The 24,200-nt window shown below is 37.1% G+C and overlaps 6 protein-coding genes across 16 annotated transcripts; 3 read left to right on the plus strand and 3 right to left on the minus strand.

Annotated features, from left to right (window-relative positions):
* Nucleotides 1-172: 172 nt before the first annotated feature.
* Nucleotides 173-4,648, plus strand: Nup50 (nuclear pore complex protein Nup50). Of its 6 annotated transcripts, none has more exons than XM_076764313.1 (5): nucleotides 173-397; nucleotides 750-913; nucleotides 984-1,921; nucleotides 2,012-2,161; nucleotides 2,242-4,648. In XM_076764313.1, exons 2-5 carry the CDS (start codon nucleotides 758-760, stop codon nucleotides 2,546-2,548), a joined length of 1,551 nt encoding a protein of 516 aa, XP_076620428.1. In that variant the 5' UTR covers nucleotides 173-397; nucleotides 750-757; the 3' UTR covers nucleotides 2,549-4,648. The 6 variants fall into 6 exon arrangements, with proteins under 6 accessions (XP_076620428.1, XP_076620427.1, XP_076620429.1 ...); XM_076764312.1 differs by having other exon boundaries at nucleotides 173-366; XM_076764314.1 differs by lacking the exon at nucleotides 173-397 and adding an exon at nucleotides 505-523.
* LOC143341404 (protein lin-9 homolog) lies at nucleotides 3,666-6,747 on the minus strand. 2 transcript variants are annotated; one of them, XM_076764309.1, is made up of 7 exons: nucleotides 6,611-6,747; nucleotides 5,554-5,893; nucleotides 5,181-5,486; nucleotides 4,686-5,103; nucleotides 4,258-4,607; nucleotides 3,934-4,180; nucleotides 3,666-3,857 (listed from the first exon to the last, which is right to left on the minus strand). In XM_076764309.1, exons 1-7 carry the CDS (start codon nucleotides 6,627-6,629, stop codon nucleotides 3,666-3,668), a joined length of 1,872 nt encoding a protein of 623 aa, XP_076620424.1. In that variant the 5' UTR covers nucleotides 6,630-6,747. The 2 variants fall into 2 exon arrangements, with proteins under 2 accessions (XP_076620424.1, XP_076620425.1); XM_076764310.1 differs by lacking the exon at nucleotides 6,611-6,747 and adding an exon at nucleotides 6,040-6,543.
* Nucleotides 6,748-7,681: 934 nt separating this feature from the next.
* Nucleotides 7,682-10,268, plus strand: LOC143341407 (uncharacterized). Of its 3 annotated transcripts, XM_076764318.1 has the most exons (10): nucleotides 7,682-7,904; nucleotides 7,972-8,207; nucleotides 8,494-8,597; nucleotides 8,679-8,837; nucleotides 8,964-9,031; nucleotides 9,108-9,290; nucleotides 9,355-9,488; nucleotides 9,571-9,675; nucleotides 9,767-9,906; nucleotides 10,188-10,268. In XM_076764318.1, the coding sequence occupies exons 1-10, from the start codon at nucleotides 7,708-7,710 to the stop codon at nucleotides 10,197-10,199; spliced, it is 1,338 nt and encodes a 445-aa protein (XP_076620433.1). In that variant the 5' UTR covers nucleotides 7,682-7,707; the 3' UTR covers nucleotides 10,200-10,268. The 3 variants fall into 3 exon arrangements, with proteins under 3 accessions (XP_076620433.1, XP_076620432.1, XP_076620435.1); XM_076764317.1 differs by lacking the exon at nucleotides 10,188-10,268 and having other exon boundaries at nucleotides 9,767-9,935; XM_076764320.1 differs by lacking the exons at nucleotides 9,571-9,675; nucleotides 10,188-10,268 and having other exon boundaries at nucleotides 9,767-9,935.
* A 90-nt stretch (nucleotides 10,269-10,358) lies between these two features.
* On the plus strand, nucleotides 10,359-11,535 carry Rtv (QVR superfamily protein rtv). The gene is made up of 3 exons (XM_076764324.1): nucleotides 10,359-10,492; nucleotides 10,816-10,983; nucleotides 11,094-11,535. The coding sequence occupies exons 1-3, from the start codon at nucleotides 10,423-10,425 to the stop codon at nucleotides 11,303-11,305; spliced, it is 450 nt and encodes a 149-aa protein (XP_076620439.1). The 5' UTR covers nucleotides 10,359-10,422; the 3' UTR covers nucleotides 11,306-11,535.
* Nucleotides 11,013-14,946, minus strand: LOC143341408 (uncharacterized). Of its 3 annotated transcripts, none has more exons than XM_076764321.1 (5): nucleotides 14,645-14,946; nucleotides 12,633-12,750; nucleotides 12,478-12,552; nucleotides 12,199-12,366; nucleotides 11,013-11,866 (listed from the first exon to the last, which is right to left on the minus strand). In XM_076764321.1, exons 1-5 carry the CDS (start codon nucleotides 14,651-14,653, stop codon nucleotides 11,664-11,666), a joined length of 573 nt encoding a protein of 190 aa, XP_076620436.1. In that variant the 5' UTR covers nucleotides 14,654-14,946; the 3' UTR covers nucleotides 11,013-11,663. The 3 variants fall into 3 exon arrangements, with proteins under 3 accessions (XP_076620436.1, XP_076620438.1, XP_076620437.1); XM_076764323.1 differs by lacking the exon at nucleotides 14,645-14,946 and adding an exon at nucleotides 14,046-14,075; XM_076764322.1 differs by lacking the exon at nucleotides 14,645-14,946 and adding an exon at nucleotides 12,907-13,776.
* Nucleotides 14,947-15,940: 994 nt separating this feature from the next.
* Nucleotides 15,941-22,242, minus strand: LOC143341070 (solute carrier family 41 member 3). Its single transcript, XM_076763663.1, has 9 exons — nucleotides 21,656-22,242; nucleotides 20,602-20,712; nucleotides 20,157-20,435; nucleotides 19,317-19,471; nucleotides 18,527-18,848; nucleotides 17,673-17,967; nucleotides 17,386-17,591; nucleotides 17,136-17,284; nucleotides 15,941-17,041 (listed from the first exon to the last, which is right to left on the minus strand). The coding sequence occupies exons 3-9, from the start codon at nucleotides 20,431-20,433 to the stop codon at nucleotides 16,862-16,864; spliced, it is 1,584 nt and encodes a 527-aa protein (XP_076619778.1). The 5' UTR covers nucleotides 20,434-20,435; nucleotides 20,602-20,712; nucleotides 21,656-22,242; the 3' UTR covers nucleotides 15,941-16,861.
* Nucleotides 22,243-24,200: the final 1,958 nt, after the last annotated feature.

Here is a 24,200-nt window from a genome sequence, read left to right on the forward strand (position 1 = left end):
AAGTTATTAATGTTTTTACGTAATTTATATCAGTTCGTAGCGAATTTGAATCTACATGTTTTGGTAAATATAATAGAAGGAACAATCGTTAGACAAAAATATGTATATGCTGCTGGTTGATAATGATTAGTCTGTCCAAAATTGCTTCAAGCAAAGTTGCGTTACTTTATTGTTGCCCGTAGATTAAGTAATATGTTCACATCTGATATACATTACATGAATAGAACTCAAATTATTATAATAATTTGACGTTTAACCTTTTAAGAATTGGTTTGTTCATTGAATGTAGTAGGCATAGTTGTTGATTACGCATGCGTGAACATTAAAAAATTGTGTTCTATCGTTCAAGCCTGTATGATTTCTTATGTACGTTAACCATATATACTACGATATAAGTGTAATTAAATTCATTTCAATTAGTTTCTTTATAGTGGTGAATTTATTAAATTAAACGCTATATCTCCGTTAAATTTCTATTTAAAAAATAGAAAAATCAATATCATTGTATTTGAAAGGCCAAGAGGTTACATCGAGAATATTTCTTTTGTTCTATTTACAAGATGCATTTATTCCTTGTTTTAATTAATAAATACGTTTTTATAATTATTTGCACGAAAAACAATTATAAAATATATCGTACAAAGAAGTATTAAATAAGATGCATACTATAGATTATAACCTTTTTAATTTTCTATAACATTTTCAATAATTAAACATTTTTATATTTTATTTTTTCTTTTGTTTAATAGTGTTAAACATGTCGGGTAAGAGATCTGCGACTACAGAATTAAATCGTGATAATTGGAACGAAGAACACGAACCTGAAGAAGCAGGAACATTTACAAAAGCATCCGACGATGTACTTGAGAAAAGAGTTGTTAAAAGGGCTAAACGTCGTTTACAAACCACAGAAGTAAGTAACACTTGGATTTTTGTATTTATTATTTTCAAATCTTATAGATTTTTCTTTGATTATTTTTCAGGATAATACCAAAAGTACGTTCGGTACATTTTCAGGTTTTAAAGCAACATCTACATCGCACAATTCACCGTTTAGTTTTTTAGCTAACAGTAATACTTCCGATGCATCTTTAAAAATGCATGCACCCATCAACAAATCTCCTGCAAGTAATGGAGCATCGAAGAAAGGTAATGAAAATGGTACAAACAAGAAAGAAGATTCTGAAACACAAACATCATCCAGCACAATTACAAGTAAAAAAAGTTCTTGCGACCAAGAAGATCAAAATATATTTAAAAAATCTTCTGATTATTTTGCCAAATTAAAAGGATTGAACGAGAGTGTAGCACAATGGATTAAAATTCATGTAGATGCAAATCCATTTTGTATTTTAACACCTATTTTTAAAGATTATGAAAGATACCTTAAGGAAATTGAATCCAAACATGGAAATGAAACTGAAAAGACAATGTATACGTCAGAGCCTGGACAACCTGTACATACTAGCGATAATAAGGAAAGTGCAAACACAGAAAAGAAAGTTCTCAATTCTCCATTTGGAGGAACAAATACAAAGTCTCCACTGCTTTCAACAGATTCAAAGTCAGAAAAATCAATCTTTGATCTATATTCGTATAAATCTATATTTGGTAAATCGGAGCACACTATAGACAATAGTAAATCCATTTTTAGTCATTCAGAACAACCTACAGATCCACATAAATCTGTTTTCGGTAACATAGAACAAAAAGCTAGTACTAAAAATATATTTGGAAACGTTAGCTCTGAAAAAAACCCATTCCTGAGTAAATTATCTACTGTCTCGGATAATAAATCAGAAGAGCAAGAGTCAAAATCAGATACAAAATCTACCGATAGTTCTTTCGGTACAGCCGCTACTTTTTGCTTTGGTCAGAGTTCTACTACTGGTAATACACCAACTGGTTTTAGTTTTGGAAGGTATTTTCTTTAATCTTGGCAGTCATTTTACCCATGACAAATAATTATTTTAACAAAATTCGAACATTTTGATATTGTTGTAATTTGTAGTGCTAAACCATTTACGTTTGGGGCTCAAGTTGTAAAACCACAAGAGTCTGGAGATAAGTCAGAAAATGAAGGAAAAGATGACGAAGATGAAGAACCACCAAAAGCAGATTTTAAGCCAGTAACAGAGGAAGGCGCTATATACGAACAAAGGTAATATAATCTATAAATATATAACCTGGGGTAAACACGATTCTAATAACACTATTTATTTGTATTGTACTCGTTTGTAGGTGTAAAATTTTTATGAAGAAAGGTGGTAGTTTTACTAGTAGAGGTGTTGGAGTACTGTTCTTGAAACCAACACCAAATGACAAAACGCAATTAATAGTACGTGCAGAGACCTCCCTGGGAAATTTATTGCTCAATACTTTGTTAACTAAAAATATTCCAACAAGACGTATAAATAAGAACACAATAATGGTGGTTTGTTTACCAAAACCTGAATCTTTACCACCGCCAGTAGCAGTCTTGTTAAGAGTAAAAACCGATGAAGATGCGGATGCATTGATCGATGCACTCAATAAACATAAAAAATGAGGAGAATAATAGGTAATATTTGAATTTGCAAAAAATAAGCGTGTTGGCTTTACAATGCAATTAAATAGGACATGTGTGGAAAAAAAAGGATATACTAAAATAATTTTGAATGGTGACTAATGAAAAACACAATTTTACTGTTGTTCAATATAAATTTTGTGTTTATTGTAATACTTTTTACTTTAATGCTTAGTATAAAGTATCCTGTAAAATAAAACTAGAGAAGTAAACAAAATTTATTCCACTGCACGGAGTATGTATACTTTTGAACCATGATTATTATAGGTAATATTTTACATACAGCCATAAAGACAACTTGTTATTGAAAATAATGTCCATACTTGAATTATTTACATTAATTTTATCTATGTAATTGTGGTAAATGTATGTTATATTAAAAATGTAATCATTGCGTGAAATATTAATGTAACATTAATAGAAATATATTAATTTCATTAATGCAAAGTTAGATTGAAATTGATTAAATTTCTATCAATATTTTCCTAAAACTAAAAAGTCATTATATTTATACCATTTATGATGTATTTACAGTTTATTTTTCAATGTTAGTACATATAACTCGTATACAGAACTATCAGAAATTATTCATAAAGATTCTAATATATTAATTTGTTCAATTAAAAAAAAAGAAAAAAAAAAAAAAAAAAAAAAAAAATTAAAAATTAATAATTTTTTATACGAAGTTTTTGAAAGCTGCCACTGTAGAACATGCATACTCTATTTACAGCAGTATTAATGTAACTTGGATTTAGTCATTGATAGATAACTCTTCGTGTTGTATTTAAATTGCAAAGCTGACATGTAAATCTTTTAAACGTTTAATGCAAATAACAGCACAGCATAATTACCCTAAAACGCATTTATAGAATGCAGCTTGAAAAAACATTTTTAGAAACATCGTATGTACAGAAATAGCGTAATACACATTTGTATTCTACTAATATAGGTACTCTTTAATAATGATATGCCCTATACAAAATATAATAAAATAAAGTTCGATTTTCTTATAAAATATTAAAGTGTGTTACGTTCTATATCTGTTTTAGTAATGTATGTACATCTGTTAAAAGTATCGTGAAGATCACTTTTACATTTGTTAAGCCCTTTGGGCCATAAATGGTGTTAAAGCACCTCTTTGTCCAAGACCTAATTGTATATGTTGCATATGTATTTCGACACAATTTTGAAAAACTTGTTGATTTTGTGGACTCAGTTTTGAACGTATTTGTTCCATAGTGCCCTGTAATACTTTTAACTCGTATGCATTTCGATCTGAATCAGATAAACTCTAGAACGTAAGAAAAATTTTATAAATAACGATGTCCAGAAAATAATTATTTTATTAAAATATTAATTAATATTACCTTCACTTGAAGCATAAGAGCTGTTAAATCTGTTACTAATTGCGTCATTTTTCCAGGCTCTTTGTCATTGACGGTATTATTTCTAGCGACCATATCTGCAGCTTCTTGCCTACATTTTTCGCGAAGGTGAGACGGGGCTAGCATAGCAGCCACGCTCGGTTCAGGAGCCATTTCTTGACATAACTCTTGGACATCGTTAAGAAAGTCCTGAAGAGCACTATTCATCTTCTCTAATTCAACCACAATTCTAACATAAACGTGAATATGTATAAGAAAAGAAATAACATTTCTATAATGACATATATTAATATAGTAATTAAGTACCCTGCGTATCTTCTTTCAAAATCTGGTGGAAGTGGTTCTCCAAAAGATCGTCTTTTTTCTGCTTCACTGTTCATCTCTTTTAATTTTTTAATTTTTATCTTTTTTGCAGCTAGTATTTTATTTACTTTTACCATAAATTCAAGCAATTTTAAAGGATAACCATTCATTGTTCCACCAATATGAGATTTCTTTGGCAAATTTACAGAAGCGTTAGATATTAAAGGATCATTATTCAGACGCGGAGACATTAACTTCATTGCATATGGTGGAGAAGGTACATATTGTACATGTCTAGGTCTGAACTTTTGAGCAAACGAAGCAACGCTTATTGTTTCCGGTGACTCATTTGACTGTAAATTACATGCAACAACAATAATTACACCAAACTTAATTTTTGTTTTACTACAAAGATTGATATTTACACATACCAATACTTCATAATCTGGTACACTATGTGTTCCAAGTCCAGCTCGTTCAAATGTAATTCTATATGTATTATTACTAGTATCCACTGCATCAATACTTCCAGTGAATAATCCATCTTGTGGTTTCCTCAGTCTTGCCGTAACTTTAGTACCTATTACTAATTGCAATGGTATTTCTGGTGGTAAATCTTTGAAACTATTGACATCTGCAGCTTTTCTTTGTTGTAGCATTCGAATTTTTTGTCTTTTTCTTTCTAGCTCTCGTCTTTCTTCTTCAAAAAACGATTGAGAGCATCTTCGCGGTTTACCCATCATCCTTCTTATTTTACACCACTCAACGCGAGTTAATTTCCGAGTTTTTAATTGTGGAAACGATTCTTTCAAGCATATCATAAAATCATTATCACCTTCAAACAGTGTTCTGTGTAAACGAATTAAATTTTTAATTATATTATATTAAAATTTTAATATACAAATATTTATAGTTCTCGTACATACTTATCAATGTTACTATAAAACCACTCGTAACAAACCCATTTGTGTGCTTTCGGTAACTTTAATAAATTTCTCAATCTCATACCAATTTTTTGTCCAATTTTACGATCTGGAGACGAAGGTTGTAATGGTTTATCGGGTTCTTTTTCCTGTTTAATTGGTGTCACTGCAGGCGTTAACGATTGGATTAACATATTACTATTTTTTCGTGGCTCGTTGTTTATTCTATTTTGCTTTTTTGCTGGAGATGGTCTAGGTACTTTTTTGGGAGATTGTTTAGCGTCTGGATGGGATGGATCCTTTTTAATTCTGAAAAATATACATTAGAAATAATATAAATTAAAATTTTGATCGTATATACAGTGTAGAAATTCACCTGTGATGCGGATGATTAACTAATATATCGTCGTAAAATAATTTATTTTTTTTTCTTATTCTTGCTGGCATTCCTCTCCGGTTTAGAACTTGAACTGGTTGAGTAGGAGGATTTGGCTTTGGCGGAGGTTGAGTGCCTACTCTTTGAAGTCCTAAAGCAGCAGGACCAAGTTCAGGGATTGGATCAGATTCTTCCGTATCCATGTGTGAATCCATCGAGTTATTTGAAATTTGTTGATCATCCAAATCCATTGTATCATCGTCTATTATTTCAGTTTTAATTTCGTCGATTGATGGATAACCACCATTTTTTATAGATAGTAGCGTTTCAGCAGATTCGCCTAAAAAGAGGGAATTATTCGTGCATTGAAAGTGAAAATGCGTTTAATCAACAATCTAATGTGATATTTTTTTAAAAAATATTGTTTGAAATCAAATTATATCATCCCTTTTCAAAACAGTTTCGAAATTATTACTTCCTAATTACCAATAAAGGAAATAAAATTCAATGTACACAATTGATAGTAATATCAGATATAGTTATGCATTTATAAGTATAAAATTCATTTGTCATTCCGCGTCCATAATCATGTCATATAAGACTTTATTCGAATCGATGGTCCAAGAAAAAACAAGAATTCGATCGTTCTGCTGTTAGCTGAAGACATAACCAAACTTATCGTAGTTCCGTAAACAGTACGTATACTTATTGTATTAGGGCAAAAGTTGAAGTAATAGAGCCATTGGCAGTACAAATATTGTGAAACATATCGATTAATATAAGTCTCGAAAATATTGCTCGGTAAATGATGATCGAAACAGTAAAGATCTTCGCCGTCCCGCTTGAATTGTGTATTGGTCATTTTTGAAATTTTAAACCAGATCTTTCTGAGCGCAATTAAAACACCAACTATAAGTTCGTAAATATCCTTCGAAAAGAGTTTACATGTCAACATTATAGATTTCGAAACATTCGTTTTTCCCGTACAACTACTTTTCTTATTTTGATTAATCATTGTTAGATTAATTTTATCAAGAATAAGTTAACATTTACTCACTTTCAATCATCTCCGCCATGTTGCTATCAATGATGCATCATGGGTACGTATTTCCGCCGAGCTCACGAGCTTCGCGGTGAATTTTCCTAGTGGTCTTTTTCCGTTGTTCCAAACGTTACGATTGGCTAGAACTTATTTTTTTTAATACTAAAACGATCTACACTGAATTTTTAAAAGTACATTAAAGTTGCAGAAAGTTGCAAGAAATTAAGGAAATGAAATGAGCGATGAAATTCAACTAGTTCGGCAACGTATAAATTTAAAAATATAAAGCTATTGTTTCTACATACATGCAGACAGATCTACTTAACAGGATACATTTGTTACTAACTTTAGTGATATACATACCTTGCTATGAACGTACTTATTACCCGTGTGGCCAGATTTGGCATAATTGAGTATATCGACGGCGACACTAGTAACGACGAATTTACTTAGCGTTTAAGGGAGTGGTGGGGAAAGCCGACATATCCTACCGCACGAGCCACATGTTACGCGAGGTCAGCACCCGACGCAACTTCGGGAAATCGATAAAGAACGTGAATGGGGGGCCTTTCCTTCTTACACTTGAACAGCTCAAGTCCGTCCTCGCGTCAATTTCGAATCTCGACTGCCCAGGCATTTTTACGTTACGAACCCCTACGTGGCGCGTCTCCAGGTGACGGATAGGGGCAGCCGCTGGGATGGGATACGAGGATGAGGTCATCAACCTGAGAAAGCTAGTGGCCGCATCCTCGCGTGGCATCCCGAAGGTTGAAGCGAAAGCTTCCGCGGACCACCAAACACCGGTATGAATGCGTTGCGTGTGGGATATTTGCCGCGAGTTTTACTTAAGGCCACAGGTTGGCCAATTGGCTAAAAGGGCTAAAATTCGCCTTCTTTCTCGACTTGCCGAAGTTGCGCGAAGTATCAAGCTCACGTAACATGGCCCTTGCGGTAGGATATGTCGGGTTTCCCTACCATTCCGTTAGATGCTAAGAAAGTTCGTCGTTACTAGTGTAATCGTCGATGCACTCAATTATGCCAAATCTGGCCACGGTTCACACTGCTTATTACGTACTTCAGTATTAATATAACTATGTATATTGCACATTGCCATGTTAAGAATGAATTACTTTTGGTTATTAGTGATGTCATTAGCCATGACTGAAAATATTATTTCGTCCGATAAATCCGTAGCGCCTACCAAATATTGTAGGGATAAAGAAAGATTAGTAACAGCCGAGGAAAATGACGAGTATTTACTGATTAGTGTTGAGATTGATACAATCGTGGTGATGGAATGTCGTTTTTGGTATAAAATACTAATTCGTTAATAAAAGAGAACAGGTTTTATCGTTATGATTGTCTTTATGAAATAGCAACGACAATGAAGAAAGACAGACAAAAATTTGGTATTATCAAGATCGGTACAGAGAATATCCTGAGAAAGTGGTAGAATTAGGGATGGACAATAACATGTCGTATAATAGAATCTATACTACACCCCAGCTTTCCTTAGTAATTAAGAATCTCCAGATCACGGATACTGGCATTTATTCGTGCCACGGTGAGGATGGACAAGAGATTGAAAATAAATTCAACTATAGAATCGAACGTAATACTTTCAACAAAATTCATCTAAGAAAACATTAGTGCATTTGATGTAGAGAATTTTACAAATGGAAGCCTTTATCTTATTCGTACTTGTACTGTTTAACCCACGTTAGTTAATTATTTAAGTTATGCTTAATTAATATTTCGTAAATTTAAATTTTAAATTATCATCCATTTCTAAAGCATTCAAGGTCTTACACCAGAACTAATTTTTTTATTTAGTTTCCTTTGGTCTCGTTATATGCACATATATGTATGATTAGTCGAGTAAATACATTTTCTAATAGTGATTTTTAAGGACCACGGCATCATACACACAGAACAAGGGAATATAACAGAGTGGGAGAAATATCGAGAAATATATCTGACACCAATTACTACTAGATTTGCCGTAATATTACATTTATCTTAATTACTTTCATTCACTGATTTGCATAAAATGTGTTTATCTATTGGATGTGGTTTGTATTAGATCTCTCAAATGTTAGAATTAACTGAAATTCGAGATGTTGGAGTAACTCTGCATGTAATTTCTGAGTGGACACCTTGGAGTCCGTGTGAAAATTGTTTAGGTAATCGGGGCTATAAATCGAGCATAGGAAAATGTAGATTAAAGCGATTTATAAATACGGTAAGAAGGATGTTATGAATTCTAGATAAGACTATCGCTTCTATTATGTAGAATAATTCTTATTAGTTTTGTTATCTATTTTTTATTAAATACAATGAATTTAAACCATTGTTATTACTACTACAGACAATTGCAAATCAGAGCGATTCGACGATAGTTAAATTCTTCCGAAAAACTCCGTTATTACCATGCAAGTGAGAAAATTGATTAAATTAGTATAAAAAGCGTATACATTTATAGTGTTACGAGTCGTATGGTATTTCATTTAAGATCTATTCAACTCGAAAAAGAGTTTCCTGGTGTCAGCATCGCGGTGCGATATTTGCCAGACTTCATCCTTAAAGAATCATGTAAAAAATGTGCACGCGGGAAAAAGAAGTGGGCTCGATCGTTTAGATACAAGAAACGATTTGTACTTGCAGAAGGAGCTTATCTCACTATCGTTTGTCCAGAGTATACTGTGGTTTTTAAATGTTGATCAAGTGTATTCGCTATTTCATACGACTATGTATTTCAGATCGAGTTTAGATACGCAAGTGTCGTGGAAGAAGGATTCGATTACATTGGAAAGAGGCGTTCGTCGATCATTTCGTAAATTGGATCCAGTTGCACGCGTGGTAGTGGACGCCTTTGGAACACTTTATCTAATAGGTAATGTACATCGAGTTTATAAATTACACCTCCAACGTTATAAAGTTTCACATTTTTCTGTGTCTACGTACACGCGTATTAGACGTGTCCATTCATGAGGAAGGGAACTATACCTGTACTGTCGATAATATTAAAGTGATGCAATTAAATGTAATTGTTGTTCCCAAAGCTAAACTATTAACGCAAGGTAACATTTTTATTAAACAATTGATAACGATACTTAACCGACGCGATATAACGTCTGCGTTATTTTGGTATTCATTTCTTCTGTTATACAGAATTTTTACGTCATTTGGGATACTTGGGATTTATATTCCTGCTGTGCTTGTTTTGCTACTGCAGTGGATTGGTTCACGCGTACAGACGATGGTACAAATTTCGCAAAGTCGATTCAACGAAACAGGAAATAATAGAACAAGTACCGTTTATCAATCAACAACAATAATTTGAAAAATTACTAAATAACATATAATAAATATAACATATCGTGTAACGCAGTAACTTTTGCTTTTATTCGATCAAAAGTATTCAATATGACATATACTGGACCGATCAAGCTTTTAATGTAGTTACGAGTCATGCAGGCACAAGTATCCTTTCCAAAAAAAATTAACAATAGATTATTGGATTATTGTATAGAATTATTGTAAAAAGCTGAAGTGGGACGTCGAAGACAGACATTTGACGAATGTTTATTAGGAGTTTCAGTGAGTCGCGCGATCCCGTCTGAAGAAGGCTTGCCTAAAGGTAGCCAAGTGAAAGGAGGGTCTGGGAGGGACAACTACATGGCGTCGTGTCTGCTTCTCATAGTCATAGTTTAGTTCCAAAATGGCCGCGTTTGATCGTTCCTGTCTCCGCGTTGGACTCGAGTGTTGTGACGAGTGAGGAGACCGATCGAAAATACAATAGTACCGAAAACCAGACTCGCGATAGAATGAATCTCGGGGTAAATGTTACCGCGGTACTCGCGATTCTTTGCCTGGTTCTACTTCAGCGAGCAACCGGTGAGTTTCGTGCACAGATTGCATCTAAGTGTGTGCGAGGAATGGCACACTTTCACCGCATACCGAACAGCGCATCCTTCCCGCGAAACGTTGCGTTGCGTTCCGTTCCGTTTCGTTTCGTTTCGTTTCGTTTCATTTCGTTGCGTTGCGTTGCGTTGCGTTGCGTTGCATTGCATTGCATTGCATTGCGTTGGACCTCGTCGTTTTTCCCTTAAATCGCGCGAGTGCACCGAAATATACCTTTGACAAAACGGGAGATTTCTATCAATACGGGTGAGTCGTCTGATGGAACAAAAGTTTAATTTATCGTTGCTCGGTTCTAGGACTCCTCCGAAGATGCGTAAATTGCAGATCGAGAGGAGATTTAGGTTCGTGCAAAGATCCGTTTACTATGAACTCGACGGAGATCGAAATGGAGAAAGGTGTAGATGCTGTCCCTTGCGCGTCTGGATGGTGCGGTAAAATAATCGAAAGACAGGGTATAAATAATGGTAAGAATGTAACAAAATATAATAAAGAATTACGATCATAAATCATGTATTTATATGTTTGAAATTTCCACGAGATTACTTTGCGTTTGAAAAGTATTCATTTTGCGTAGAATACGGTACTGCTACGCAAAGACTTTGTTTCCAACGCGGACCTGATGATGGCGAGGAGAGATGCGCCTACACAGTGTGGAGTTACAAAAAAGTGTATATGTGTCTTTGTTTCGGGGATTTGTGTAATGGAACAACGACACCGAGCATTTCCAATGGGTTGATTTTTACAACACTTTGCATTCTGTTTCGATGGTTTGTTTCGAAATGTTAGAGCGTAATCGAATGTATGTACATATATTGTTGTATAAAAAGTTCCTTGTATCTGTACACGAAGCGAAAATTTTCACGAATAATCAGTTCGTCGAAGAACATTGATTTGTCGTAAAACTGGGACGAGTAAAATACCTGTAAATTTTTACGTATAATAATTACAGTGTTTTAATATTACGAATTTTAATATGTATGATAATCATAGTGAAATCAACGCGCATCCATTTAAAAGTGTTGTAAATTTATTCTTGTCCCATCTTAAAGGCAAAGAGAAATAAATTTGATACTATTTTTATTCATTAACACGATGCGACGTTGGTTAGCGAGTGTTGGAGATAACCAATGCGATCGTTAATTAGTCAATGTTTCCTATAGAATGGAGAGGTAGGCCTCAAACTCTTGAGTATGTGGCCATGAAGACCATTTTGTCTTCTTTCTTCTTGATTCTTCAGAAGCGCTCTTTCGTGCGGAATATCATCGTAAAACAGTTCACCTTGCCCGTAAAGATATTTCACCGCTAACATTGCTTTTTCGCCAGTCAATAGATACGGGTCGTGATATTCTGAAACATCGTCGAGCGTAAAAATATGATTTAATTTTAGAAATTCTTGGTTGGAAATATACCACAAGGCAATAAATTATACAGAATGTTTCGCGTTTACAACATTTTAATAGCATCGATTGTTTCCTTTGCTGAAAGCGTAACGCACGATATTACTGGTTACACGTAAATAATATGTTTTTTAATGTTCGATACTCTATAGGAAAAAGATTAGACACGACGCCGTTAACTCTTTCTATTATTTTTGTGCACTGAATTCACCCTGAAAGTTACGCCCGCATTCGATGGATCTTTACATTCATCCGCTATAATCCGTTGTAAAGATTTCTTACCAAGTCCGTTGGAAAAATCAGGTGTCGTATGCCTTGATTCGTGCGAACTGTACCCTAGATCATTGATATCTACTGGCGGCAGGAAAACACCTACTGGCCATAGGGATTCCGCGTTTTCCGGTTTAATATATATGGGTATGTTATTGTTTGTCGAGCGCAGACGTTGCCCTATAGGTACAAAATACAGATGATAACAGTTTTAATACTATCGTATAATGAACAAACGTTGTAAATAGGATAGTATACGATAAGAGTCTGTTATCGAGCCTCGAGCCTTACCAAATTGCCTCGAGCTACCTGTTGTGCTTCTTCTTCCTATGGAAACGTAAGACCTCTGGTCGATCGTTCGATCCCCTGTACGATAAGAATCAATTTAATTCGATGGTGCAAGATTTTAAAAACGATATGCAATCTAGGTGGATTTATAGACTAACCGTCTGTCGTAATACCGTGTTCGTAAACGTGAGGAGGGGAAATAAATTTCACGTGCACCTTCGAGAGGGGTAAAGCTCTAGTTGCTGCTATCGCAACTAGGAAGACCGCCGCTTTCATCTGCAATTAAAATTCTTGAATGTTGAATCGCGTACCACGGATCCTTTTTGAGAAATCACAAGCTGAGACCAACTCGGAATTAAATACATAATCTAATTGAACGTGTTTGTCGGTGTAATCGACCACGACACACAGTGTTATGTAGAAGTCTCTTACCATTTGCCGTAAGGACCATAGAAAGTGATACTAATGTATGTACGTGGAATTAGATCAAGGTACGTGAGAATAAAATTCCTGCACTCTGAAACGTACACGTCGAAGAACCGCTGACGAAAATCGTAACTACGTGTAATCGCACGACTTTCGTCGGAAATCACCGCGCCAGTAATAATTCGTTTGCAGTCCCGTGTTGCGTATCATCGTTATTGCGATACACATAATCGAGCAGTCTTGGACAAACTGCCTAACACGTAAATCTGATGTCCATTTAAATAAACGATACGTCGGTCACGGATACGTGTTTTGCAGATTGTACGAATCTGGAAGCAATATCCTCGAATGCGTGCAATAGTATCTATGCGTGTGTGCATGCTGTGCAGATGTACGCGATAGATGATTAGGAATTGGTTCGCTCATACATGGCTTGCAGCAGCGCATCTTCCTACGGATTACATAGATATCTTCTATTCATGATTTCGCCACTCAGTTGTACAGTCGAACGCGAACGTTCGTAGAAAGTAAACGTCCAAATGCTGTTTATATGTATTTTAGGTGAAACGCCAGTCTCCTGCGATAGGTATATCGTCTGCCTCTGATCAATTTACAGAAACAACGTTTGCAAATTACAGCGTTTGCTATACAACGATCCTAATTTGTTTCTAATAACCATCATAACTCGATAATAAATCGGAACAAAGTTTCGGAGTTACTGTCGTTTTCATTCCTATTTTCGTGTATTCGACGTTATTCGACGATCTTTCAAACTTTACATTCCCGACTTTTTCATCGGTTGTTGTTGGACGATCGTTTCGACGAGTGGAATAGTGAATATTCGATATCGACTCGTTAAGATTAGACTCGAGGGAATGTTACCGGTTACCAACTGTGTATTTGCTTCGTAATAAAATGTTGATCGAGAAACGTATTGTATACCTATATGTTTTCCCGACTTATGCTGATCTAATACGCAACGATATCGCGATCAAAACCGGATTGTACAATTTCATTACCTTCACATGGAAAGAGCGCATTTATGGTTTGCAAAGCGTCATTGTATCTACGATAGTAACGGCTAGAGACATTCGTGTGTTCGACGGTGCGTGTCAAACTACCCTTTCGCCTTCTTTTCCGCTCACCTTCACTTCGCGATTCCTGAGTAGAGCTGGTTCCTATCAATTTTCCCTCTATTGTCAGGTTACGAAACGAAATACGACGCGTTATAAATCGAATCGATGTAAAGAGATCATTATCATTCGCGAGAGAAACTAAATTTAATTTTTTCAATCACCTGTTGCGTGCGATAACCAACCTAAAATTAACTCTGCCAAGATTACCAGGTAATCTTAACGTCATCGAGCCACGCGAGCCAAACTGATTACCAACGATCAAGAAAATATCTACATATACATATTACAGCTAAGACGATGTTATTTTAGCTATGGAAAGATTATCAGCGTTTAGTCGCATCAACGAGTCTCGTTTGTGTCGATTAACCTAGTCAAGGATCGCAACCTATACATACATGTATATGTATACGTAAATTGTAATTTATGACGTTAATCCAAAGACATCGATTTGCTGTACGGAAGAAAACATATATTCTTAATCATCGGTGCAGTTTCATTTATTTTATAGATCTCTTTATAGACAGAGACACACGCACACGCGCACGCGCACACACGCACATTGAAAAATATTTCGGTAAACATTTATCGTTAATGATCGTGCCACCCACCATTGTCATCGCTGGAAGGAAGCTCACCGTCACCTTTTGAAGAACTTGAAACACTATTGTTCAGTTTATGTTGGTTGTTTCGACACTGGTTGTGTTGAAACAAACTTCCGGCGATGTGAATTCACAAAGGGACTCGTGTAGCGTCTTCTGGACGCGAACAGGAACTGTTCCAGTTTAAATGTCTCGGGAGAATGTCGCGCGTAGGTTTCAGCATCCCCCTTCTCGTTATGTACCCCACCTGTAGAAACCATATTACGAAGGTTCGTAACGACTAGCACGGGGACAGTGTAGAACTTTCATTTCGGTGAACGCGATGCAACTAGCTTTTATACGACTTTGAAATTACCACGCGCGTAAATGACCAATGGTGGCGCTCTAATGTACATTTGGCGGGACGGGATGTTCCCAACTACATTTCTACATATACACGTTTATTTTCAAGGTGCTATGAAATAGATATAAAAAGGGTAAGAAATGTAACTCGATTAATATCTAGTTGTTATCGCGTACGCAATGATTAATATCTTGAATATTTCTCGTTAGCTTGTCATTTACGTTTCTTTTCTATACACGTGTACGCGTTACATTTATTTCGTCCCAAGATCGTATTTAAAATAGAACTAATGGCAAAATAACTATTGACAGTGGATATTATATATGCAAACGATGAAAAGTTTTATAAAGTTTTTTCTTAAATCGCTAATTTGATTGAAATTTATGCGTAATCGACATAACCTAAAAGACATGCACGTTCTTTCGCATGATCAGGATATCTTTTTAATTCTCTAGACAGAATGTGTCGTGTTACAAAAGTCAATGTTTCTTCTACGTTCGAAGCAATGCTTTGAATACTGTACAATAATATGTATATGTATAAAAAATAGGTGAATTTTAATCCTTTACGCAGAATCTATTGTGTTACAAAAATCAATGCTGTTTCAATATATGAAGCAACATGGATAATGTACTTTGAATATTGTATAAATAACGTGGTAAACGTCTTTTACAGTATATGCAGTATATGGAGTGTATGCATTTCATTTTCTACGGAGAAAACTTTCCTAAGGATAGCATTGCAGGTAAATTGTTTTCAAGTTGTGGAAAATATTTCTTAAATATTATATATTATTAAATTCTATGGAAATTTAACAAGGGGCAAAGAAACAAATTACCATTAGTAGTTAGTTTGGTGGCTAACGCGAAAGGTTCACCTAATTCAAAAGTTGCACAGTTTTATTCAAGATGCATAACTTATCGCATAGTTTGTGACAACAGGTATCGTTATAAATCACAAGATGTTGTACAAAATAATTTATTATTATCTAGACGTAATGGTATATTATTCACAGAACCAAATTTATCATAATTTATTCTACGAGTATAGTATATTTCTTAAATTATGTCTGCAATTTCTCTTAGACGACAAACTATGTTATTAAAAAATATTCGCGTTGTGTAATATACATACGTACGCAACTCTAGCAGTCTATTATTTTGTAAATCTATTCGATCTACAAAATTTATTTAAAACTTTTAACGATAGTAAAATGTTTTAATCTCCAATTATAATATAATCTCATGATTAAAACTACACGTGCTATTGTAAAAATTTAGGCCAGCATTATTTTTACTTTGGCTTCACACTATAATTATTAATCAGTTTTAATATATCGAGCAGATCCTTTGCTCTTAAATGGTAAAATTAACTAACAAGCAATCGCGTAGAATTAAAAAAGTGATAAAAACGTATAAATCTCGCGTTTGTAAGTAGTCAGTCGCCGATCAATAGATTTATCACAAACTTTCTTGCGTAATTAAAATTGCACGATTGTTAGAAGATTATAATAAATTATATCATGATGGAGTCACTACGGGTCGTTCGTGTTATTAGAATTTTTATATTTCAAGAGTAGCAAAGTTTTAACGTGACGTTAAAATGTTATGTTAATGGAGGAAAAGAAAGTGTATTGTTTGTTTGTTTGTTTCGGGTCGATTAGATTGTTCCGTAAAGATACATTGTACTCAGTTTCACGAAACGTTCACTCTCACAATTAATTCGCACGTTTTCGTTCGCCTTTTTCTCCGAGAGACACGTATCTTTTCGAGGAAATTTAACGTTTTCGAAATTTAGATCCGATATTTCCGGAAGGAACGTCGATACGCAGTTTATTTTCCATTTCATCTAGGCGAGATAACGGCTGCACGAGTCGTGGAAAATTACTCGCTGGTGTATTCTTGATGTATGCTCTTTAGAAACCAGAATGCCATTGCCAAGAACATAGTTCCCGTAAGATCGCCCAAAGCCGTCAGATACGGTATAGCTGAATTATCCGGGTCAATTTTGTGCCGCCACATGGCGTGAATAATTATGTGCGCCACGTAAAGCAGCAACATGACCTACGAAAGATAAATCGCATATTTTTTTCTCTCTCGATGTAGCTGGAACCTTTCACTTTTTCCGCTGCAGCTTGAATCGGTTTGATGTACTCACTTGAAAAACGGCCACGAGGATGTAAGAGACCGCGAAATACACGTGCAACGTAGATTTTCCCTGTTTGAGGTAATCGGCGAGATAAATGAATACCAGTTCGCCGAATACCGCCATGGAAATTAGTATTCTGGCAGTTTTAGCGTACGGTGCTAGAGATCGAAAGCGAACAAGGGAACATTAGGCAACCGTGGAAGCGCGAAAAATATGTAGCAGTAACATTAGTTATTCTTGCATCATATGCGCCACTTACAGCCTTTAAAGAGCGCCGTCCACGGGGTAACCCACATTTTCGAGGAGGCCGGTAAAGTTCCCATAATCGATGTCTGATGCAACGTAGTTGAGATTCGAGATGCTTGTACAGAGACTAAATTACCACCAATTCCGTTTATTATAGGTTGAAAGATCGCGAATCCAGCCAAAGAAGTAACGACATGTTCGAGAATTAAACCGCCAATTCTAAATTAAATTGCAAACATGGTAATACATGCTCCATAAAATTTAACTAATTATGTTACGTAGTTGATTGTACATACTGACCCGCTAATAAATAAAGCAGATAAGACAGGTACCCATCCGGACGTTAAAACGTTTCTGGTGTATTTGTTCTTCAGAACAACGTAGATCCAAAATGGCAACAACAAGAAGTAACAGCCAAGTATCACGTACAAAACCCACAGTTGTGTCTCTATGTTCTCGAACAACGAGGATGCGATCATTGATAGAACACTAAGCGATACAACATCTCCGACGGACGCTGCTAAAGGTGTCGCTAAATTGTCAGGGTTCATTTTGCATCGATACGACACCATGATGACAGCTATCATTACAAAATCTGTTGGGAAGAAAGTTAACGAATCGACGTTTTCGTTGCAGAGTAGAGCGGAAATTTTGTCCGTCGAAAAAATATTTCGTTATTTTTCGACATAAAGCGAAACTTTGTGTAAACAAGTTGTACGGTATAAAGTCTAAAGTCCTATTATCTACTAACGAAATTCTACATATTTCGTTGGTCTTGCAACGGCGACTATTCAGGTTATTTAAATTATAGTACAAGCTCATTCATGGTCGTAGAAACGATTCTTACGTTTTAGATGCTCGAAATGATTACTACAACGTCGCGTCGCGTCGCGTTGCGTCGCGTCGGGTCGGGTCACGTGCAAGTGTTGTAATTTCTGAAACGATCCTCTGTCTCATACTTTCCGTCGCGTTGGTTTTTCTCTCTTAATGCTTCCCGAAGGAAACAATCGAACGGTGTTAAGAGTATCGCGAAAGAGCTGGCCACAAAATTAGACACGCCCCCCTCTCTCACCTCTCACGCTCGATTCGCACGTCATATCCATCGATTATTTAAAAGAAGGAAATATAACCAGTGATAACTGATAATTATTTACCTAGGATAAAGCAAGAACTGGTGGCGGTCGATACGCCGGATGCGGCCATTAGCAAACATTGTTCCCATTCGAAACTATGCTTTGTTATGGCGTTGACCACGACTGCGAAAATCGATACCAAAACAGCGGCGACGATCGCTTGTATCTGTACCAGCGCGATGTTACCGATAATCATTTTCGCTATTTCTCGATACCCGTGCATGTTTCCTAAATTCGCTTGCGTGCACAAACGGGAAGCCAAACACATGTCGAGATTGCCTTTCAATCCTAACAAAGAGGGTACCATAATGAGTAGAGGTACTTTTTGAAACACTGTCCACTCCTAAAACACAGAGGCCGGTTTTAATTACACGATGGAAGGGAGGGGAGCGGAGGGGAGCGGAGGTGGGTTAGCGATTTCTCGGTTGGGTATTGTTACGAGCAAGGAACGCGACCAAGAATGTAAATTACATTCAAAGAATTTCCACATTAGTGGAAGCGGATAAAATGTTGGATCGCGAGTGTTTGTACCGATGACAGAGAGGGTATTTATGTAAAAGATTCTTGAGATTATGACGGTGTTGTTCTGGGATCGTGTCGTAACGTTATTTCTATGACAGATAAAATGCACAGGCGCGATAAATGAGAAAAGACCATGTCGCGCGCGTTTAGTATTATCTTCAGACAATAAGAATCAAGTGCTCGTTCGATAAGAGTACAGAAAGTTTCAGGGGAAAAAGATATCTGATTTATGATCAGAGGTTGGAATTTTGATTTCAAAGAAGGATTCAGTTAGGGCGTTAGAACGTACCGTGACCATTGCAAGAACCAGACCCGCTCCGATGGTGCCTATTCCGGCGATGAAGAATGGAACAGCGATTTGCAGGGTAGTATGATACCATCTCTCGTCTACGTGCCCGTTATTCCCGAAGCCATCCGGATTATTACGAAAATCAGGATCGGGATCTGAATTTGCGACGGAAGAAATCGTCACTAGGTAACCCGGATTGGCGATCGGAGGCGATTCACCACCGACTTCGGGCAGTAAGATGCCCGTTTTGTTCTTTTCTCCATTAAAGGTGTTTGTTCAATCACATCGGCTATCGAAAAATCAACCCATCTCGACCTTTTCGGAACGTTTACTTTAAATAAATTATTGCGTCGCCGATCCATTCGCGCGTTCATTGTTCGACTGTATTCGCACGCGATCCTACTGCGTCCTATTACGTTTTTGCTACTCTCGCGGATCGAACAAGTAGATGGAAATTAAGAAACACAGTTATCAAGCTTGTTATTTCGTTTTTGTTTGATTCTCACTGCGGGTTGCGCGAACTTATCGATACACGCCCCGGGGTTAATTAATTCTCTCGATCCGTTGTTGTTCGTGCAAACATCAGTTTGCCTTTAATTATTTTTTGCAGACTCTATCCGTTTAATGGAATCGGTTCTGGAACAAAACACGACTTTTGCGTTGTCATCGCCGCGACAATAAACGGATAGCCTACCGTGTTCCGCGCTCGATTTCTCCCGACGATAGCGAATCTTTCGAAAAATCATATGTCTCGAAATGACCTCGAAACACCGTACGTCGAGAGGTTACAGGTTGATTCGGGATCTTGTAGCAGCAATATTTCGCCCAGTAGTTGCTCACCTGGCACTTTTTTCACGACATCCGGTTCCGCTTTATGGCCTGCCGACGCATTCTGTGTCTTGTCGTTCTCCTTTTCCATACAGTCGAAATCTAACGCATAGTTATCCTTGCCGTTCCACGCGTCGACTCGCGATATGGTGAATGCGTGATCCTTAACTCTGGTGTCGTTAGGCATGTTTGCTAACTGCTCATTGCGATCCGTGTGATTGTTTAACTTTCCATCAGTTATGTTCAACAACGCCGCCGGTTCAGTCGACAAGTCCGGAAAAGCGACCATACCTGCAATTTTTTCGTATAAATATACGTATACGTACATGTACATATATGTTCGTTAAACGAATCGATTGCAAATACGCAAGCTACCCCCAAAGGTCACCTTTTAGACGACGATAAATCGAACTGAACTCGGGAAGAATAATTTTCAATTGAATTTCTCATCACATACCGGATTCGCTGTTGGCGTACGATCTTGAAGTATCGTCGTCGGAGTTGAGAAAACCTGGGATCGACTTGTGATAATTTCACCTCGGATCTGCCTATTTTGGTCAGCCTTGATCTGAAAAAATGTTTTGTAGGTAAATTTGATTGTATAGCTGTGCATCGAACAAACAGATACGCAGCTCGTTAAATCTTATCGGGACTACGAGTCAATTCGATGATCGATATCGATCGGGCAGGGGTACGCGTTCCGCGAAACGAATTCACAGCTGGATAGCTGTGTGCTTCGCGACTCCTTTAATGTCGTTGCTCTTCCTCTTGGACGCTTCGATAGCGCGCGAAACGTTATATGTACATATACGAGATCAGCATACAGTATCGTTAACGACACGAGGAACTTGGTTCTTGTATTACTACTAATCAGATTCCACGTGTCGGTGGACTTAAATTTCACGCGTGCGAAGAATGAAAAAAATGGCGGTGCGCGTGGATATAGTTGAGAAGCCACTTAGAAGGCAATTTAGGTAAAGAAATTTACCGTTAACGAGACCTTGGGATTTCGTAAATTTATTTTCATTTTATACGTATGTTTGTTTGCTTATGCCGTTACTCGGAACCGGTGAACATTAATTCGACTCGTCTGTTGTTTAACGACATAAATCTACCGCTAATTACTTTAGCTCGCGGGTTCCTTGCACGACGAATCAAGATAACAATGTCGATATCAAGCTCGATTTTTCGAGCGGCAATCCATCGCACGCGTATGCCGAAATCCCTGATTATAGAACTACATACCTTGTTCCGTATCTAGAGATCGTTTGTTCGTTTTACGTGTACACGTAACGAATAAAAAAATATAGTGTCCTTCGAGTGCTGCGACATTGGCGTAAAACCGAACGGTGTCGATGAATACGAATTAACTTGACCGCGGGAAAAAAAGAAAAAAAGAAAAAAAGCAAACGACATAGAGAATACAATAATCGACGATTAGTCACCGTTTTAGTATCGTTTCCAGAGGAGAGAGAACAAAAAAAAGGAACGTTTGTTACATATGTACTTACGTAGTAACGATGTATCGAGGAATTTGCGCCAGCGTGTCGACGTTTTCTAATAAAACGTTTATTGTTCCGTGATGTTCGATTGACCCTGCCACTTCTGCCTCGTACGGCTTCGACCTTCTTCTCGAAAGAGCGCTCGATTTCTCACGAAATTGTTCCCGATGCGTGGAAGGTGGCGGGCAGGGACAAAATTGTCGGTGTTTCGTCGAGTTCAGGTGGAGTACCGAGATCGATAGGCGATCCAGCGTCGTGAAATGTTAGGTGAAAAGCGGACAGCGGGCAACGCGAATAGCGTAAAGGAAGCTTCTTGCCGGATGAATGCACCACCGCGTACCGAACCGTTTGCTTCACGCGGTCGTCGTTGACTGATAAAAGAAGCCTCGGTCCGTCTGTCGGTACTTGATCCGCTCATATGCATAGGCACGACGCGTCGCGTCGCGTCGCGTCGATTTGCTTGCTGTCCGAACATACGCACGTGCGCTATCTCGTTCAACGATAGTGGGAGAGCCGATCGTGAATAGATTGTAGATCGTTAATTGATTTGCGACATCGCATAGTCGGAATCTCCGTTGAAACTTGTAGCGATTATCTGCCCGTACTGTTTACAACCTCGGTGCTCCCGCCTCATCGAATTTCGATTATCGTAGTTCCATATACATACATACATATGTACATGTATATGCGTATGCTCCAAGTATTATAAATATTACAGAAATATACATAAAATGCCAACATATCGTTGTAAAATTACATTTTCTCGTTCGAGTCGACGTAAACGGGATTTTCAATTACTTTGTGTTATCGAGCATTCAAGTTAACGATGTTTCTTCCTTATCGTTGGACATTCGTTAAATTATTTTTGGTTAAAAGTGCCCGACCAAGGTAACTGACTCAGCACACAGAAAGGAGTGTATAGTTAGAACGCTGGGAACTCTTCTATTGTCGTTAGGCAGTTTTTTTCTATTTACGTAGAAACGAACACTTGAGCGAATTTCTGACGCAAATATTGTTTTCTCGGTCGAATAGATCACGCGGCCGGCAACGTGTATTGTCTAGTTTCTCTATGCGGTATTAAGATGAATCGATCGGTATAAAATTCCAGAGACCTATCGTATTTAAAGGCATTAAAAAATAATTGGTATGCCGTGCGTGGAATTACCGATAGATTGGGATTCACCTTTTATCGTATGTTTCGAACAGGGAAGTATGTACACGTATTTAGGAATCTCTGAGAAGCTGGGAAGCTTCATCGATCAGAGAGTGTATACGTATACGTATACGTGTATACTTACCGCGATTCGAAGAATGAGTTTGCCAGGAAACAATGGGACGGCCATTATTAACAGTAATTACGTTAACGCGATTGCGCAAGAAAACATTGATCGCAATCAGTGTCACGTTTAAACAAACAACACACAAGTTTTGTGAAAAATAATGGAAACCGGAACACTATCTTGAAAGAATATCGGTACGAGACATCGAGGCTCCCTGTACGAGTAGTCGTTCCCAACACACAGACCGTGTCATCCGGTACAAGACCCGACTAGATATGTATATCACTCGCCGCTCTTTCAACCGATCACTAGATCATTTTTATTCTTTGCAATACTATTTTTTTTTCCACCGGTTCGAGTGATTTTTTTAAACATACCTCAATTCCCGTTTAACGATTCCGAGTATACATATACATATCAATCTACTTGAACTTTATACGGTGAGAGTTCCAAGATACGGCTGACGATTAAATGGCACTCGATATTCTGCGTTAGATGTTAGTGTTATCGCGTCTCTAGACGATTCCCGGTATCGAAACGTTATACATGTACGTACAACTTGGTTTCGAATAGACTCGATCGAACGCGTTCCATCATGCTCGGATGCTTACACGTACCTGCGACAACGATCGTTTCACGACAATTGTCACCAAACAAAAACACCCAGCAGGTATACATACGACGCGTCTGAATAATCTAGCTACCTTTTGGTAACCGCCTAACGGTTCATATCTTTTCCGAAAGGACTGATACCGAGAGTAGAAAGCAGATTTTAATATCGTATCTCTGTTCGTTCGTTTGCCAGATAAACATGTATGCATGTAGTTCTACTTTGCTCGATTTAATCGCCCGATCGAACAAAATACGAGATTATTGTGCCGATACTAACCGATCGTTATTTACGATCTCGATGAGATACCTTTCTTCTTATCGAGTAATTGCTTCACTTTTCGTACGAATCAAAATACGTACTACAATATAAACAAAGTTTATGGCGACTGTATTGCTGGTTGTAAAACGCGTGAATCTCTTCTGCGATTTCTCAGCAGTAATTAGCACTATAAAACGTGTCACGCATCGTTTCTTTGACCGTGGTTTCACACTTACCGGGTTTCTTCTATGATAAATCTCATTTCTCTCAAACTGCCATCTCCTTTATCTTTCGATTACCGTATTATCGTCATAGGTTTTTTCCGCGAAAGAAAGATAGTTTCTTCGATTCGATTTCAAGGAAAAGAAATTACGTATCGAGAAAAAAGGAATGAAATTTTTCA

This window comes from Colletes latitarsis, chromosome 4 (genome assembly GCF_051014445.1).
Source record: "Colletes latitarsis isolate SP2378_abdomen chromosome 4, iyColLati1, whole genome shotgun sequence".
NCBI classification, from domain to species: domain Eukaryota; kingdom Metazoa; phylum Arthropoda; class Insecta; order Hymenoptera; family Colletidae; genus Colletes; species Colletes latitarsis.

Coding starts and splice junctions, on each gene's coding strand:
- Nup50 (XM_076764313.1), top strand. CDS start 758: ATGTCGGGTAAGAGATCTGCGACTACAGAATTAAATCGTGATAATTGG. Junction 1,922..2,011: donor ACTGGTTTTAGTTTTGGAAG/GTATTTTCTTTA, acceptor TGTAATTTGTAG/TGCTAAACCATTTACGTTTG. Junction 2,162..2,241: donor GGCGCTATATACGAACAAAG/GTAATATAATCT, acceptor ACTCGTTTGTAG/GTGTAAAATTTTTATGAAGA.
- LOC143341404 (XM_076764309.1), bottom strand. Junction 5,487..5,553: donor GTTAATCATCCGCATCACAG/GTGAATTTCTAC, acceptor TATATTTTTCAG/AATTAAAAAGGATCCATCCC. Junction 3,858..3,933: donor CTCTTATGCTTCAAGTGAAG/GTAATATTAATT, acceptor CTTACGTTCTAG/AGTTTATCTGATTCAGATCG.
- LOC143341407 (XM_076764317.1), top strand. CDS start 7,708: ATGTTAAGAATGAATTACTTTTGGTTATTAGTGATGTCATTAGCCATG. Junction 9,032..9,107: donor ACTCCGTTATTACCATGCAA/GTGAGAAAATTG, acceptor ATTTCATTTAAG/ATCTATTCAACTCGAAAAAG. Junction 9,489..9,570: donor TGGAACACTTTATCTAATAG/GTAATGTACATC, acceptor CACGCGTATTAG/ACGTGTCCATTCATGAGGAA.
- Rtv (XM_076764324.1), top strand. CDS start 10,423: ATGAATCTCGGGGTAAATGTTACCGCGGTACTCGCGATTCTTTGCCTG. Junction 10,493..10,815: donor TCTACTTCAGCGAGCAACCG/GTGAGTTTCGTG, acceptor GCTCGGTTCTAG/GACTCCTCCGAAGATGCGTA. Junction 10,984..11,093: donor AAGACAGGGTATAAATAATG/GTAAGAATGTAA, acceptor CATTTTGCGTAG/AATACGGTACTGCTACGCAA.
- LOC143341408 (XM_076764321.1), bottom strand. Junction 12,367..12,477: donor AGGTAGCTCGAGGCAATTTG/GTAAGGCTCGAG, acceptor TTGTACCTATAG/GGCAACGTCTGCGCTCGACA. Junction 11,867..12,198: donor TGATTTTTCCAACGGACTTG/GTAAGAAATCTT, acceptor ACGATGTTTCAG/AATATCACGACCCGTATCTA.
- LOC143341070 (XM_076763663.1), bottom strand. CDS start 20,433: ATGGTCGCTTTTCCGGACTTGTCGACTGAACCGGCGGCGTTGTTGAAC. Junction 19,472..20,156: donor TGTCGTGAAAAAAGTGCCAG/GTGAGCAACTAC, acceptor TCGCAAATTCAG/ATCCCGATCCTGATTTTCGT. Junction 17,968..18,526: donor CAGTTCTTGCTTTATCCTAG/GTAAATAATTAT, acceptor TCTTCCCAACAG/ATTTTGTAATGATAGCTGTC.